At 34.5% G+C, this 17,033-nt stretch overlaps 1 protein-coding gene across 3 annotated transcripts in view; it reads right to left on the reverse strand.

Moving 5' to 3' along the window:
• Nucleotides 1-17,033, reverse strand: part of NBEAL1 (neurobeachin like 1) — a 161,527-nt gene that overhangs the window by 61,422 nt on the left and 83,072 nt on the right. For all 3 annotated transcript variants that reach the window (XM_037043568.1, XM_037043566.1, XM_037043567.1), the window contains 9 exons: nt 16,015-16,173; nt 14,013-14,172; nt 11,989-12,077; nt 9,323-9,898; nt 8,802-8,977; nt 7,859-8,012; nt 7,231-7,359; nt 1,013-1,318; nt 776-925 (listed from right to left, as the gene is read on the reverse strand). In XM_037043568.1, coding sequence (XP_036899463.1) covers nt 776-925; nt 1,013-1,318; nt 7,231-7,359; nt 7,859-8,012; nt 8,802-8,977; nt 9,323-9,898; nt 11,989-12,077; nt 14,013-14,172; nt 16,015-16,173 — 1,899 coding nt within the window. The remainder of the gene's footprint in view (nt 1-775; nt 926-1,012; nt 1,319-7,230; nt 7,360-7,858; nt 8,013-8,801; nt 8,978-9,322; nt 9,899-11,988; nt 12,078-14,012; nt 14,173-16,014; nt 16,174-17,033) is intronic.

Here is a 17,033-nt window from a genome sequence, read left to right on the forward strand (position 1 = left end):
TCTCTGTTAAATATTTGATAAAATTTGCCAGTGAAACAACCTGTGTCTGAAGTTTGCCCTTTTGGAAGGTTTTTATTACATTAAATTTAATTTCTTTAACAGAGGACTATCCAGGTTATCTACTTATTATTGAATTAGCTTTAAAATTTTTTATTTGTGAAGAAACTGATTCATTTTATTTATGTCATTTCATAGATTGGTCTGTAGTAGTCTCTTACTACTATGTTGACGTTTGTGAAGTCAGTGGTGACACTTCCCCTTTTGTACCAGGTATTACTAATTTTTTTACTTTGTTTGCTTTGTCAATCTGGCTAGAAATTTATCCATTTTACTGATATTTTGAATAACTAGATTTTGGTTTCATTGATTTTTCTCTATTGTTTTTCTGCTTCCAATTTCACTGATTTAGAAACTAAGACTACTTTCTTTTTTCTAGTTTATTCAGGTGAAACTTAAATTATTAATTTGAGGCCTTTTTCTTTTCTAATATAAGTATTTCATCCTATACATTGCCTGCTAAGCACTGATTTATACCCAGACTCCTTAGAGAAACCTATTAGCTTAATAGACTTTTTACATAATCAGAACATACAGAACATTTTGATATTAAATTCTTAACTTTTATTAATCAAAGCTTTTCTTTCAATTCTGAATATTTTCAGTCGGAAATACTATTTGTTTTCAAAGTTCAGACTTGTTATTACTCTCACTTGAATATTAAATGCTTCAAATCAACATAAAAAACTAGATACCAAAAGCACTTAACAATTTTTACCTGGAACTTGAGTTTGCTTTCTCCTCCTTCCCGGTCTCTCTTATGCATATTCACCATTAAGGCTTCATAACAATTCTTCCAATAAAGTGCCATGTTCTCATGACCATCATAAAATGTATGGGTTTCATACTGCTTCATATAAGGTATAATCTTATAAAAATATATATACAAAATTTAATATATACTTCTATAAAATAACAACAGTAGAAAAATCTCACTCAAAAATATAAAACTTACATATTTTTCAATGTAAACTTGCCATTCATTTGAACTGCAATATTCTTGAAAATCTTCAAAAAATGAGGAACTACCATTGGTAAAAGGTAAAGAAGGCAGGTGCAAGTTCATGAAGAGAAGTTCATAAATTTTGGAAACCAGGGTACGGACAAGGGGAATCAGAAATGAGTAGATTTCCGTCTGTTCCTTGATGGACTGACTTAGAACATGTTCTAGCTTCCCTAAAATATAACACGCTTCTTCCTGATTTTCAATCACTTTGGTCTGCAGAAGGGTGTTTAGCTTAGCTGATGCCATCGCACAAACCTGCAGGAAAATAGGTGAGAAAGAGCAGAATAAAGCAGACACTTAGTGATAGCAAAAGTTGTTTTGCTCTTCTTGAAGTTTAAGAAATTATAAATGTATCACATGTTTAATCTGGAATATACAGTAATGTTGTGGTACATAATTAAGCACCCAAAATGCACTCTACTCCTCCCTGCAAGGATAGGGGGATGGTGCCATCTCTAGTTCTAACGATAGGTCCTAAAGGTCAAAAGGCAAACGGAATATTCAACCCCTAGCTACAGTGACTAGTTCATTCAATTCACATCATTGTCTGTCACAGGGATTCATTCAGGGACAGCCTTATCAGCCCAAATTTAGAACTTTTACTGTGAAACTGTTAAGGAACGTGAAGGGTCTCAGAATTCATCTCACCTCCATGATAAAAAGTTAGCCTACCATAGTTTCACAGATACTGGCAGAAGATATCAGAATCCTGGGTTGGAAACAAAGATCAACAGTCTTAGCAATAGCCAGAATATCACTTTTTATGTTGGTCCCAATACTGCAATTCCCATGGTGAGAGAGAAACAGGACTACAGGATGCCTGCACACACAGTGGCTACATTATAGCAGAGGAACCCTGAGCACACAGAACCCAAATCTTTTATATGGAGCAGTAAGTGTGCGTAAACTTTGCCTGGGAGGGAGGCAGTATCTTTATTTCGCTGGAGAGTAAACAAACCTGCCTTTTGCTCTCAAGGGAAGACATGATCTGTGTCTTCCAAAGTCGTGCACTATACATGCACCCTCAGAAAGACCACACAAAGCATCCAGCATCTCTATTCCTAAGCTATGCAGAGATCCACGAAGAACTGTCTTACCAAGAGTGACTGTGGGAAGGACTCCTTCTCTGGATATGAATGAGGCAGCATGTAGCCCCTATAGCTGTTGGCAGTCATTTTGTGACAATAAGAGCAGCCAAGTACAAGACAACCTGACACAGGCTGAAGAGCAGGGCTGCAAGAACAGCATATAAATGGAACTGGAGCCTTGATTGCATCTTGCCTTAAACTCATCTTAACTATGAAATTTTCAATTACATCAGCCAATGAGTCTTAAGAAGTAAGCTGAACTTGATGCTTCTGTTACCTGGAATCAAAGCATTCTGATACGTAAAGAATACATACACAGGAGACCAAGTCCTTGATCAGAAATCTAATTATCCTTGAAGTTACCAAGGAAAATATATATTCCCGGTACAAATCCATTCAAAGGAATATTCTGTATTACTATTAAATTGTGACCTTAAACCTCAAAATAGAAGGGTAAATGAGGTCACAAAGGGGACTCCTTTTATCTACAACTAGGATCTAAGACTTAAAACTGTATCAGGACAAATGATATAAAGTGCCTCCTTCTCCCTTAATCCTAAATCCCAATTTTGAATCTTATTATTTTCAAAATTTAAAAAAGCAAGAAAACCCCCCAGAAAGTGTTAGAACCTGACATCACTTCAATAATGCATCCGTGTCCAAGCAGGCTGAAAAGACGCAAACAGCATCGGAGGCAACAATGTCTACGAAGACCCAAAGCTTTTACTTTCCTACGTTTAACTTCAACTTCTACTAATGAACCCTCTCTATCCTCCTCAGATATTCTCTAAACCTCTTCATTTTAATCTTTGGGTCTGACTTACGCAGATTAATTCTAACACAGGCCAACAAACGTAAGGGGAAAAGTCACACGTTTTTCCATCACCAAGAAAATGCCAGGGCTCATATTCTAGGATTTTATGTTTGGTGTTTTTTAAAATACAGCTTATACAAAAAGTAGAATATTCAGTACTTTGCTTTTAACGTAATATTATGATATAAAACAAATACAAGTTTATACATTTATTTAAAAGTATAAGGAGACTGAATAAATACAAAATAATTTAGTTGACCACTGCCTTAACTTTTAATATAAAAACATCCTACCTACACATAATCTCCTCATCATAGAGTACTGCCCTAAGGTCACTTTAGAAAGTACAAAAATACTGATGCCCTAGTTCCCTATTTCTGATTTAATTACTATGGGAAATGCTCTACAGAGATTTAGAAAAAGCTCCTCCACCAGTGGCTGTAAGACAACCGGGAGAGTAGAGACCCAGACAAATCAGAGGCCATACACTGCATCTAAATAGATGCAGCATTTCTAAAGAACCACTCATGTTCACTTCAGACACAAGCTGGAAATCTTGGTGTTTAGGTAAAATTTCCCAATACTTAACTGTTGGCAATTAGCTAATATGTATATGTCATGCAAAAGAAGTTTGCTAGTCACATTCATTTTGCAGGTAGCTCTAAGGGAAGAGATTCCTTTCCTAGTTACATGCACAACCTCAGAAACATAATCTTTCACTTCTGAAAGAATGAAATTAACTGGTTAGTGGGGAAATGATTTAAATCACTAACTTCTGGTGGATAGGACCAGTCTTATTTGTAGATACTGTACTCATTTATTTTTTATATATATTTTATTGATTATGCCATTACAGTTGTCCCATTTTTTCCTCCCCTTTATTCCCCCCCATCCTGCACTATCCCACCCACCAGCATTCCCTCCACCTCAGTTCATGTCCTTGGTTCGTACATGTAAGTTCTTTGGCTTCTCCATTTCCTACACGATTCTTAACCTCCCTGTATATTTTGTACCTACCATTTCTCCTTATTTCCTGCACCTTTTCCCCCATCTTCCCTCCTCCATCTCCCTGCTGATAACCCTCCTCATGGTCTCTATTTCTGTGATTCTATTTCTGTTCAGGCTTTTTGCTTAGGTTTTTTTTTTTTTTAACGTTCAGTTGTTGATAGTTGTGAGTTTGTTATCATTTCACTGTTCATATTTTTTAATCTTTTTCTTAGATAAGCCCCTCTAATGTTTCATATAATAAAGACTTGGTGATGATGATGAACTCCTTTAACTTGACCGTATCTGAAAAGCACTTTGTATGGATAGAGTAATCTTAGATGTAGGTTCTTGCGTTTCATCACTTTCAATACTTTCTAGCCCCTTCTTTCCTGCAAGGTTTCTTTTGAGAAATCAGCTGATAGTCTAATGGGAACTACTTTGTAGATAACGCTCTCATTTTCTCTTGCTGCTTTTAAGAGTCTCTCCTTATCATTAACCTTGAATAACTTAATTATGATGTGCCTTGGTGTGTGTTTCCTTGGGTCCAACTTCTTTGGGACTCCCTGAGCTTCCTGGACGTCCCAGAAGTCTATTTCCTTTGCCAAATTAGGGTAGTTCTCCTTCATTATTTTTTCAAATAAGTTTTCAATTTCTTGCTCTTCTCTTCTTCTGGCACCCTTATGATCTGGATGTTGGAAAGTTTAAAGCTGTCCCGTAGGTTCCTAAGCTTCTCCTCAGTTTTTAAATTCTTATTTATTTCTTCCTTCTGGTCCAAACTGTTGATCTGAGTCCTGGTTTCCCTTCACTGTTGGTTCCCTGTGTACATTTTCCTTTATTTAACGTTGCAGAACCTTCACTTCTTCCTCTATTTTGCCACCATATTCAACCAATTCTGTGAGTATCCTAAATACCAGTGTGTTGAACTTTGCATCTGAGAGGTTCAGTATCTCTTCATTGGTTAGTTCTATTTCTAAAGCTTTGATCTGTTCTCTCATTTGGGCCATATTTCTTTGTCTTGGTACACCTATTACATAGTAAGGGGCACAACCTTAGGTATTCACCAGGGTTGGGCACTGTGTCATGATGTATGTGGGGTGGGGTCTGAGAGAGAACAATGCCACTTGCTCAACTCTCAGCCAGCTTTCAGTCACTTCTTCCACTACCCATAAGCAAACTGGGCCCTTCTGGTGCTGATTCCCAGGTGGGTGGGTTTGTGTACACTCTAGGACCCTGTAGGTCTCTCCAACAAACTCTCCTGTGAGGCTGGGAGTTTCTCCAGTGCTGCTCGCTGCTGCAACCCTCACAGGTTTTTTAGTCAGAGGTTTTGAGGCTTTATTTCCCCACACTGGATCCCCTGGGTTACACCATCCGTCTCACTCCCCAGTTGTTCTTCTCAGTTTATCTGCATGCAAATGTGGGACCGCCCAGTTCGCCAGCAGCTGCCTCGCCCAGCCAGGCCCTCCAGCTGCCTCCTCGCCACAAGTCCTCTCCACCCCAGCTGCCTGCCAGTCTCTGCCCCTCCCACCAGTCTCAGTGAATGTTTCTTTAACTCCTTTGTTGTAGGACTTCCATACAGTTGGATTTTCTGGCAATTCTGGTTATTTTTTGTTTTTAAATTTGTTGCTTAAAAATTTGTTTTTTTGCAAGGAGGCAAAGTGTATCTACCAGTACACATCTATTTAACACGTATTTATAGAGCCCTACTATGGGACAGACATTGGATAATTAATGTTGAACAATTTAACAGACATTTGGTGAAATTTCATCAAGGAGAAAAATAGAGTGTGACTATGAGTGAAACAAAATGGAGTTCAATATCTAAAGTAAATAATCACCCAGAATGCTGGCTGCAACTGCTTTAACAGTCATCAGATTAGATATTAATGAAAAAGCCAAGAAAGCTATTTTCACTCTACTTCTAGGTAGAGGAAAAGAATACTACAATGACTATCTATGGGTACAAAGACTGTTGGTATATCAGACTACTATCTCAGGGTATAGTTTCAGAGCAGAATTACTAAACTAAGAGTGTAAAAACTTTTTACAGTTCCTATATTTTCAAACTGCATTTAAAAGGCTGGATGTATCATTCAAATTTCCACCACCCATATATCACTATGTCCATTTTCTGGTTTAGCTTTTTTGCAATTTCCATGATTTTACAATGAATATGTGCTACTCTTATGACTATGAAAAAAAATTATCTTTAAAAAGTAATGTGGGGAAATGAGTTTGATAAAGTTTTAAGAAAAAATACAAATTTATCAAACTACTGATGATTTCGATCACCAGAAAAATACATGCATAGAAAAAATACTAAAATAGTTATTTTCTTTTAGGCCATAAGATAATAAGTTACATATTTTTTTTCTTCTTTGTGCTTTTGAGTATTTTCTACAAGAGCTCATGTTACTCTTACGATAAAAGAAATGTATCTACTGAAAAATCTGGCCTTTTAAAAATAGAGCAAACTTATACATTTTTAATCTCCTCATGTTCTTATCAATACTATATCAAGATTATGTATATCAGAAACCATCTTTACCCAGATGTCCTTAACTCCAAGTACTTAAAATCCTAATATCAAAAGAAAAGAAAAAGGGTCAGGTAAGGAGTTACGGGATACATGTCATGACTAATCCAACCTAGGTAATCACAAGCAACCAGTGTAAATACAAAGATGACAGACTAACATTCATATGGGCCTTCACCAACCTTTAAAAATTTTAATTTAAAATACAAATAACAAATATTTCTTGGGTCCATATTTTGTTTCTTTATTTTGGACACACAGCACAATGCTAATACTTGGTAGATATTCAGTAGGTGTTTGATGAATGAAAAATATTAAATAAAATGTAAAACTGGATTACTGGAGTAGTAATCAAGATTATGGATTAAGGATATGATTTTGAAATGAACTACTCAAAAAAATTTTTCCTAAAGTGTAAGCCTTAAACTGCACATGTATAGTCTTTGCAAGCAGGATAGCTCCCAGCTGCACTAAATATAAATATGAGTAATGTCTTCTACTATAAGCTATGTATAAACACTTTAAATGAAATTTTTAAATTATACTAATAAACCCAAGAGGAAATAATTAGCTGACTGTCAAGCTTCTTTCTAATCTCATAGAACTGAACCTAGAATTAAGTCATAAATATTAATGGAACAAATAAAAAAATTAAAACACTAAAAACATATTATCATTTAGTTAACACACAAATAATTCCTATACTGCTTGCAAGCACAGAAAATAGTGTAAAAAAATGACAAACCTGTAAATTACCCTTTCCAATAAATCCTAGAAGCAACTGGATTTGCATTTGAGAGAGTTTTACCCATACTGGACTTTCAGAATACCAAACTGATAGAGAGTCGAAGAGCAGCATCATATCCTCTAAAAGCTATTGCAACGGAAAAATTCAAAAAGAAAAACATTCAATTCTTTAATCTACTGATGATGAGTTTTCCCCAACACTAATACCAAGTAAAAACATTCCAAACCCAGTTCAGTGTATAGTTAGTAAAAGCCAAGACTTATCTTAGAAATAAGCTAATAAAATCTGTGACTATCACATCTTATCCATGGCTTATTGCATTTTATGAAATATTAATAATCTGAAAAGAGGGGATACAAAGTTTGGTTATTTTTTAAGATCTTATTTATTTTTAGATGGGAAGGGAGAGAGGGATAGAAATATTAATGTGTGGTTGCCTCTCACATGCCCCTTACTGGGGACCTGACCCACCACCCAGGCATGTGCCCTGACTGGGAATTGAACTGGCAACGCTTTGCTTCACAGGCCAGCACTCAACCCACTGAGCCACACCAGCCAGGGCAAATTTGTTTGTTTAAACAAGTCCTTAATTATCAAAGAAATAATTTCAAAGACATTACTGCACCTTCTCGGTCCATGTATTTGAATTAGCTAGTTCCTCTGACTGCAGAAAGTCCTGTATGATCAGCATGAGTCGAAAGGCATTTTCAGCAGTTACTGGATTTGTTTTTGGTTCTCTGTTTTCTGTGACTGCCCATTCTAACATCTTCTGCAGCAAACTAAGTGTAAAATAAAGTTCTCTTAAAACGTTTTTAAACTTAGAAAAATAGTAGAATATTAAAAAACCCACGTATTATTTAGTAAGACTGTATCTCCAGAGATACACCATCTCTGGTAGGCATCATAAAACACTTGGAAACAATTTAATAACAAGGAAGCAACTTTTTAATCTTTGAAATATCTATTTTTAATACACCTAACACTAAACTGCAAAGTAAAAGTTACCTGTTGACCTATTTAAAAAGCCATGAAAATAATTCACACTCAAGTCTCCATGAAATATTTAAAAGTTTGTCTAAAGCTGAAATTGGAAAAGTTAGAAAAGAAAGCCTTATTATGCCTTAGAATAAGGTCCAGTTCTGTGAAAATAAAGAAGTGATTCTCCCCTAGAGTGCTACTGTTAGTGTTCTATCATAAGCAGGGAACTCAATGCTTTAGAGAAATAATTTTCATGGAAAACACCACTACCTTCTCTTAACATGGAAACACCCAAATTTGGACAAGCCCATAGAACACAAGCACCAAGCACTTAGATATTGCAGAAAACAATTTAAGCAACAATGAAAATATAATGACTTAAAACCCAGATTAATTTAAGATTTAAATCTCTTCACATTGGAGCTAGTTTTTGGACTTCTCTCTAGATCCCAAGAGAATGGTGACAGAAAAGGAGCTGAAAACAGAGTCTCCCCTTTTCTCTACATCCATACTGGATGAATGTTCAATAAAATATCTTACGCTCCTGTGCACTCCAACAAGAGAGGGGAAGTCACCAACCAAATACTTACATTAGTTTTATTTCATCTGATGGTCGAAGTAGCTCACTGGATATTCCTGATTTAGTTAGTGCCGCAAACACTTGTCCCCGTTCGATCCAAGTATCTTCATCAGACTTTTCTAGTCCTTTACACATTACATAGTTCAAAATACTTGTCAGTAATTGAAGAAGCTCCTCCTCACATCTCTATAAAAATATAAAGCAATATCAAATTATTGGAGGGAAGGGATGTTAATTAAAGCACATAAAATCCATCACATATACTGACCATAGTCCTGTAACATACTATTATTAAATCATCTAGATGAACCTGGAACTTTACCAGTAAGTCCTAGAGATACAAGGATGAATAATACACTAGCTTTGTTGTCAAAACATGCATAATTTAACATAAACTTTTAATATCTCAGATCATGACACTTAGAAATAATATAAAATGAAATTGTTAACAATTATACATTTCTAAGAATTAGAAGTATACAATAGACATATATAAACAAAAACAGCATTTGGACAAATAAGGTATTTTACCTCTTGGCTTTCAAATAAAGAGAAGTCATCACTAAAGCCCACGTCATTTGCAATGCTGCTTTCTTTGTCGGATTGCACAGAAAATGATTTAGTAGACTCTATTGGGGATGGCGTGCTAGGTAAGCTATCTGGCATTTGACTTCCACTGTCGCTCAGTTCACATGAATCAATTCCACTGAGATCTAAACTTAAATGTGAAGGGTTATTATGCCAGAATTCTTCCTGATTCTCTGATTTGAAAGACAATTCTCCCACAGAGCTATCTTCTTGAAATAATGGTGTGTTTGAATCTAGAGAGTGTCTATCCTCCAAACTCCAGGGATCTGAAGGCACATCAGCTAAGGCAACAGAGTTGATTTTTTCATCATCTGTCTTTTCATCAAAGTTCCTCTTAATATCTTCAGATGATATATTTTTATCATTGTCTTTCATTAAAATAGCCCTATTGTGCTTATGAAGAGTATTTCCATTTTCAAAATTTGCTTTAAAAAAAAGCCTAACCAAAGTGTCTTGCCAACCCACTTGTTGAGATATTTGATGTGCTGCATCTGGCTGGGACTGTAGAATCTGTAAAATCTGCAAAGATATTAAGAACACAAAGTTTGCCAAAGCATACACAGTACTTCACATCAAAAACAATTTCTTTTCAGTTATTCAATGATGAAGTAACTTAATGAGACACTTTCAGAAGGTATACTTCCAAAAAATTATGTTTATATAACTAGATTAGAAACTATTTGGAGGCCAGACATTGTAACTAATCCACTTATTTCATTATGGAATGGGAATGTACTAAAAAATTTGCTGAGAGATAAAAGAAAAAAGATTAACAATTCTCCACATGTCAATACCCTCATGTTATTAATTTAATTTGGTCATAGAGAAACTATAAGTAGAGTGAAGGTATATTTAAAACATAATAAAGTTATATCCTCTTAGCTAAAGACTTCCCATGAGCCCATTTCATGTGTTTAGCTAATACTGAACATCTACTACGTGGCAGGCACAGGTCTGGTACTAGGAGAGTAAAAAGGACACACGAGACACTTTGATAGAACTTAACTGCTAAATGCTCCAAGAATAATGTTTTCCCACCTCATGTTTTTCTGGCAACATTAATGGTTGTTTCTGCAAAAACATTTTTTCATTCACTCTATATTATATTTTAAAAACCACACCAAAAGTGAAACTTTAATTCCAAAAAAACTAATTCCAATAAAATGGAAGCTGCTATTTAACTAGAATGAGAAATAAAAATTAAAGAGTAGACACTGACATAGTAATGTGTATGACCTCCTATATCCAACTGATTTCATTCGTTCATTAATTTTTTTAATTAATCAATTTATTTTTAGAAAAAGGAAGGGAGGGAAAAAGAGAGGAAGATTCCCCCAACTGGGGACCTGGCCTGCAACCCAGTCCTGTGCCCTGACTGGGAACTGAACCGATAACCTTTGTGGGCCAGTGCTCAATCCACTGAGTAACATCAGCCAGGGCTGATTTCACTATTTTTGTGGAATAAAAACAAATTCTCAGAAATTCAGTTAAAAGTACCTCTTTTATTAGAATTTCTAACTCTGATAGCAGGAGATGAATAATGTTGGTAGGGAATTCGATTTAAACAGTTCTAATGTACACTGATGCTGATATAGAAAGTAATGAGGCACAATGACACGTGAAGTTTCTTTCTTCATTAATGCTATCAATCAGTGAGCTACCATAACTCCATAGGTGCAGTATACCAATTCTTTTTCCTTCCACATTAAGCTTTTCTTGGATAAACGCTAGGTTGCATTGATAGCTGTTCCTAACTGCATACTGAAAGGAAAGCCTCAAGGACAATATGGCAAAATCCATCAAAATGTAAACTGTAAATACTCTTTGACACAGGATTTCCATTTCATGGAGAATGTCTCACAGATGTATTAACACAAAAAGGTAAAAATATATGCAAAAATACTCTTTAGAGAAGTTTATTAACATGGAAAAAAGAGAAAAAACAACCTAAATATCCATCAACAAGAAACCAGATAATACTTTCTAAAATAGCCGTAAGATGAAAAACTATGCAGCCATTAAAGAGAAAAATATATATCCACATTACTGATGGAAAAACAGTGACACAATCTGGAAGTAAAATTTTTAGAAAAAAGTAAAGAAGCAAATTAAATACTAGACAGGCCAGTGGTTACCAGTGGAATCTCTATTAATCAGAAAGAATCAAAGAAGATAACTAATTGCTGACTTAGTTCAAGGTTAAATGCGTGCACTGAAGGTAAATTACTGTTAGAATAGTCATTAACAAATTATAGAAAATTCTTCTCACAAAGTTCAAAAGATTCAGAAACTCAAAAATACAGTAAATGAATTATAAACGGTCATAATTCACTGAAAGTTCTTAGTAAAGAAACTATTCCCTAGTAATAGATTTTTGACTCCAGAAAGGGTGTATGTATTTCCAGGAGCCCATCTAGATAGTGGTAACAAAAACAAATTTAAATGCTGATTGTGAGGACATAAAAATTAGTCTCAAAAAAGGAAACTACAAAATTATGTTATTTATAAAGTAAATATTAAAACATGTCTGGTACAAATACTCAATCTAAAAGTTATTCAGAGTACAATGACATTGCTATTTTTGAAGTATATCTTCAAAGTTTACTAACCTTTCTGCAGATGACCACCCTGACATTCATGTATGTTCTGTGAGCTATATATACCACAGATAACAGGTCTTTGAAATTAACTGCAGTATCTATGGTAGGGAAAAAAACAAAGAGTTAAAATTAAATTCCAGAGATAACCAAAGAAAGAACTGTAGGCAATAGTTATATAAATGCTGAAATAATTGCTTCATTTTTTTACTTTTTTTTGCTGTCAATAGATGTCGCTTTTTCCCTAGCTTTAGTAAAATATAATTAACATAAAACATTGTATAAGTTGAAGGAATATAACATGATGATTTGAATATATTGTGAAATGATTACCACAATAAGGTTAGTTAATACATCCATCAACTCACATAGCTAACATTACTTTTTATAGTAAAAACATTTATGATCTGGTCTCTTAGTAACTCTCAATTAGACAACACATAATGTTAACACAGTCACCGTGCTGTATAACAGATACTCAGAACCTACTCATCTATCACTAAAAGTCTGTACCCTTTGGCCACTTTCACCCATTTTCTCCACTCCTTCAGCCCTAATAACCACCACCCCTGATAGAATCTACAGTTTCTCTTAAATGATTTTTTTTTTGGAGTTCACACATAAGAGAGATCATACAGTATTTGTCCTCTGACTTATTTCACTTAGCAAATGCTTTCAAGATTTTTCCATATTGTCACAAATGGCAAGATTTCCTTCCTTTATATGGCTAATATTCCACCGTATATATTTACACAGACCATGTCTTCTTTACCCATTCATCTGTCAGGAGACACTTAGGTTGTTTCCGCATCTTGGCTGTTGTGAATAATGGTGCAAAGAACATGGGAGTACGAAGCTCTTAAAGACAGTAATTTCATTTCTTTTGGATATATACCCAGACGTGGGATTGCTGAATTATATGGTAGTTCCATCTTTAATTACCTATGTCACGGAAATTTTCCCTATGTTTTACAGCTCAGGTCTTACATTTAAATCTTTAATACACGTGGGTTAATTTTTTGTGAGTGGTAGAAGGTGGAGAGGGGTCCATTGTCATTCTCTTGTATGTGGATGGATCAGTTTTCTGTACACCATTTATTATGGACACTCTTTTCCCCACTGCATATTTATTATTAGATCCCTTGCAAATATTAGTTAATCGTATATGTACAGGCTTATTTCTGGGTTCTTGACTCTGTTTCATTGGTCTATGTGTCTGTGTTTATACTTACAGCACACTGTTTTGATTTTTTATAGCTTTGTATTATAGATTAAAATCAGTAAGCTTGATACCTCCAGCTTTCTTCTTCTTTCTCATGTTTTTTCTCAAAGAAAGAATTGTTGGTAATAGTTACATAAATGCTGAAACAGTTGTTTTTTTAAATAGAAATTACAGACATATTTAAATTTCACAAGACAACAGATTTAGAATGCTTGACATCTTCTGAGTAAAGTGTAAATAAGTATTCTTTTGATTGTGTGAACATACTATCCATACTACTTGGTCCTTATACTGTTATCTTTTTAAGTACATGCTTTGTCTTATCAACAAGATGGTAAACCACTCAAAACAAAGACCTTATGTTACCTTTTGAACTCCCAACATCTGATTTAAATTTTATAGTTTTTAATATGTACTAAAAAAAGGTTTATAAAAAAATCTGAAATTAGTTTTTATTTTGCCTTTAAGAATTTAAGTTCCATAAAGAAAAAAGATAAAGTGTTTTGTACATATTTTCTCTAGTGTCCTTTTCTTGAAATAGACATTCGATCATCTATTTACTAATCACTCAGTCAACAATCATTAATCAAAGGCCTACCAAATAAGGCACTGTTTTGTCCTAGGAAGAAAAGAAAAGGTAAATAAGAAACAGCAGAAAGTCTCAATGGTCAAATTACAGATAATTTCAAAAGCAACCTAAGGAAGGATGGAAAAAGAACCTCAGGAAAAAAATAATTGAGAACTGACAAACAGAAGTACGTTACTATGAAGAACATTTCTTAAAAGTCATCAGTATCATTAGCCTTAATCATACCTGTATTTATAATCTGATTGGTGAGGTTTTTAATGAGAGAAGTATTAACAGGTGCTTCATTCAGAAGGAGTCCCAATCCTGAGTAGCCAACCTCTCTGAGTCGAATACGTTGTTTACTTCGTTCATAAACATTTGTGCATTTCAACATCTGCTCCATAACCTGGTCACAACAATATAGTCTTCTCAATATAGAGAACTAAGAAGTTTGTCACTTAGGTTAATATTGAATTAAAATATTGGTTTAATAGGTTTTTGAAGCATAATTTTATTCCTGAGATATAAAAGAAGAACCAGCACTAATAAGGAAGACAGCTCCATATCATACCATCATTCAAAAATGAATTTAAAAGTAAGTTGGGCTAAAACACATCTGTATTAGGACAATTACTATGTCAAAAATTTAGTTTACACCCAGATCAGCGTGGCTCAGTTGGGTGGGCATCATCCTGCAAAGTGAAAGGTCACCAGTTTATTCCCGGTTGGGGCACACACCTGGGTTGCAGCTTTGGACCTGTATGGGAGGCAACTGACTGATGTTTCTCTCTCACATCGATGTTCCTGTCCTTCTCTTTCTCCCTACTTCCTCTCGCTCTGAAGATAAAATCTTTTTAAAAAATTCTAGTTTACATGTATTTCTTAGCATATGAAAGGAATTAATTTAAACTATCTTGTAATGGCTAAGGCATAGATGGAAATAAACCCTATAACTTGTAAGAGGAACAAAGGTGTGTTCTGTAAAAGAACAAAGATACTTCTAGATCAATATAGTAATCCATTTATGTAACAGTTATCAAAATAATTTTTAATAACAAAGAAACATTTTATGAAGCCACCTACCCATATACTAAAATGGGCAAATAAATTAGTCCCATACTTCTTGGAGTGAGAGCAACATTTCTCAAAGTGAGATACTGAAATCATACCTGGAAAGGGTATTCTTGAAAATGGTATCATGAACAATCTCTCCAAGGCCATTTTTGAAGAAATAACATGGAATGTCCATAAAGGAACACTTGTATGGGCAGAGTCCAATATAAAGAGTGGTCTCAGGGGTCACCATAACCAATACACAAGAAACTATGTCAGACCAGTTTTAGTTCACCTTCTTTTCTAAAGTTTAGGGATTTCAAACATAGGCAATCCAAATATAAACCTATAAGCAGACTTTATAATGTAACGCTAATGGAAGAGGAAACAATTGTTATAAGGCAATTAAGCATAATGAACAGGAAATCATTAAAAAAACATTTTCAGTAGTAAAAATATGACTGACTCCACTGCTTTCAGTTAATAAAAAAGGTGAAGTGGGTGGCTTTAAGCCAAGGTTCAGAGTTTGGCACATTCTGGATAGTTTAAAATATGTTCTAAACCTGGCTGGGAGCTCAGTCGGTTGGAGCATCATCCCAATACACCAAGGTTGCAGATTTCAACTCCCGTTAAGGCACATACAAAAATCAACTAATGAATGCATACATAAGTGAAACAATTAATCAATGTTTCTATTTTCCTCTCTTTGCCTCTCTCTAGCTATCTCCCAATAAAGCAATTTTTAATTTTTTTTAAATAAATAAAATGTGTTTTATATCCTTTGACAAGTTACAAACTTTTCTGCCTCAGTTTCTTCATTTGTAAAATGGGGATGAAATAGTATCCACTTAATAAAGTTATTGCAAGTGCCTGACAAACAATGAGTGCTACATAAGGTTAGTTACGATTCTCCTATGTAGACTCACCATAAGACAAAATGGAGATGAGAGGTTTCATATTGAGGATGGTATGACAAAGTACATTTTCCACTGAAATGACTGGCAAGATTACAATATAATTAGCTTTTAAATATGCCAACAAAAACATAAAAAATATATATGAAAACAAATGTGATAACTTAAAATTAGAAGTAGATATGAAAAAAGAATTTACATTCATAGAATGTATATATTCCAAGTAAATTTATCCACCGTAACTTCCCCAAACTATAAAGACACATAAAAAATGTTTTTACCTTAAAAATGATTTCTCTTAGTCTGTCAGAGTACTTCTGATTTAAGAGCAAGGCATAAAGTATGTCAGCATTTCCTGGTTCAAACAGCAGTAAGAAAAGCTGACCTCTAGTTGGGCTGGTACGCAGGAGACTAAAGAGTATATCCAAAATTCCAAAGAGCTTTTAAAATTAAACAATACAAAACAATAACTACACTTATATATGGAAGCCAAATAAAATCATAAACCACAGTTACTTAACTAAATCCTACATACCCTAATGTTCTAGATTAACTGAACTATCTGATGTCTTCTGAACCTCACCTTTCACTCCATTATGCTTTTGGTTTATTCCATTTCCTCTTGTTTATCTTCTCAACCAAATGTACCTACTGAACCACACCTATGCTGCTCTGTTCATATGAAAAGCCATCTCTTCATAAAGCCTTTCCTGGTCTCCTCAACGTGTAATACTACCCTATGAAAACCTCATAGGACTTTGTATCTCTTCTATAAATGTTATCATACTCTTTTTTGTTACATAATTACTTATAAACCTCTCTTATTCACCCCTGCCTCCATTAGGCTAAACGTAAAAATGGCAATTGATTCATCGTTATAAACCTACAATGTCTTGTACTACATATATAACTAGCTATAGATAGATATATAGATATACAGATAGTTACATTTTCAATAATTCTTTAAAGTGACCAAGAAAATATCACTGGCAACGAATCACTGCAGGTGACAACAGAGCTATCACAAAATAAAGTGGCTATGCATTCTTCTTAAACAATGAGAAACTTTTGAAGTAGCGCAACCTTACATGGAAATTGCCAAAATTAAGTTATCTATATAACACAAACTATAAAGTCATGTAACTACGAAGTAAACAATAAATGTTTTATGATACAGGAAAAAGTATTTGAGTCAATATAAATTAAAGCTGCTCAAATTTGGTGTTGAGAGTGATACAAAGAAAGAGGACACAAACAGCAGTAAATATATGCAGTTTTTCTAGTCCCAGGTTTACAGCTG

Source organism: Sturnira hondurensis, unplaced genomic scaffold (genome assembly GCF_014824575.4).
Source record: "Sturnira hondurensis isolate 20B ecotype Veracruz unplaced genomic scaffold, ASM1482457v3 Scaffold0004136, whole genome shotgun sequence".
Classification (NCBI taxonomy): domain Eukaryota; kingdom Metazoa; phylum Chordata; class Mammalia; order Chiroptera; family Phyllostomidae; genus Sturnira; species Sturnira hondurensis.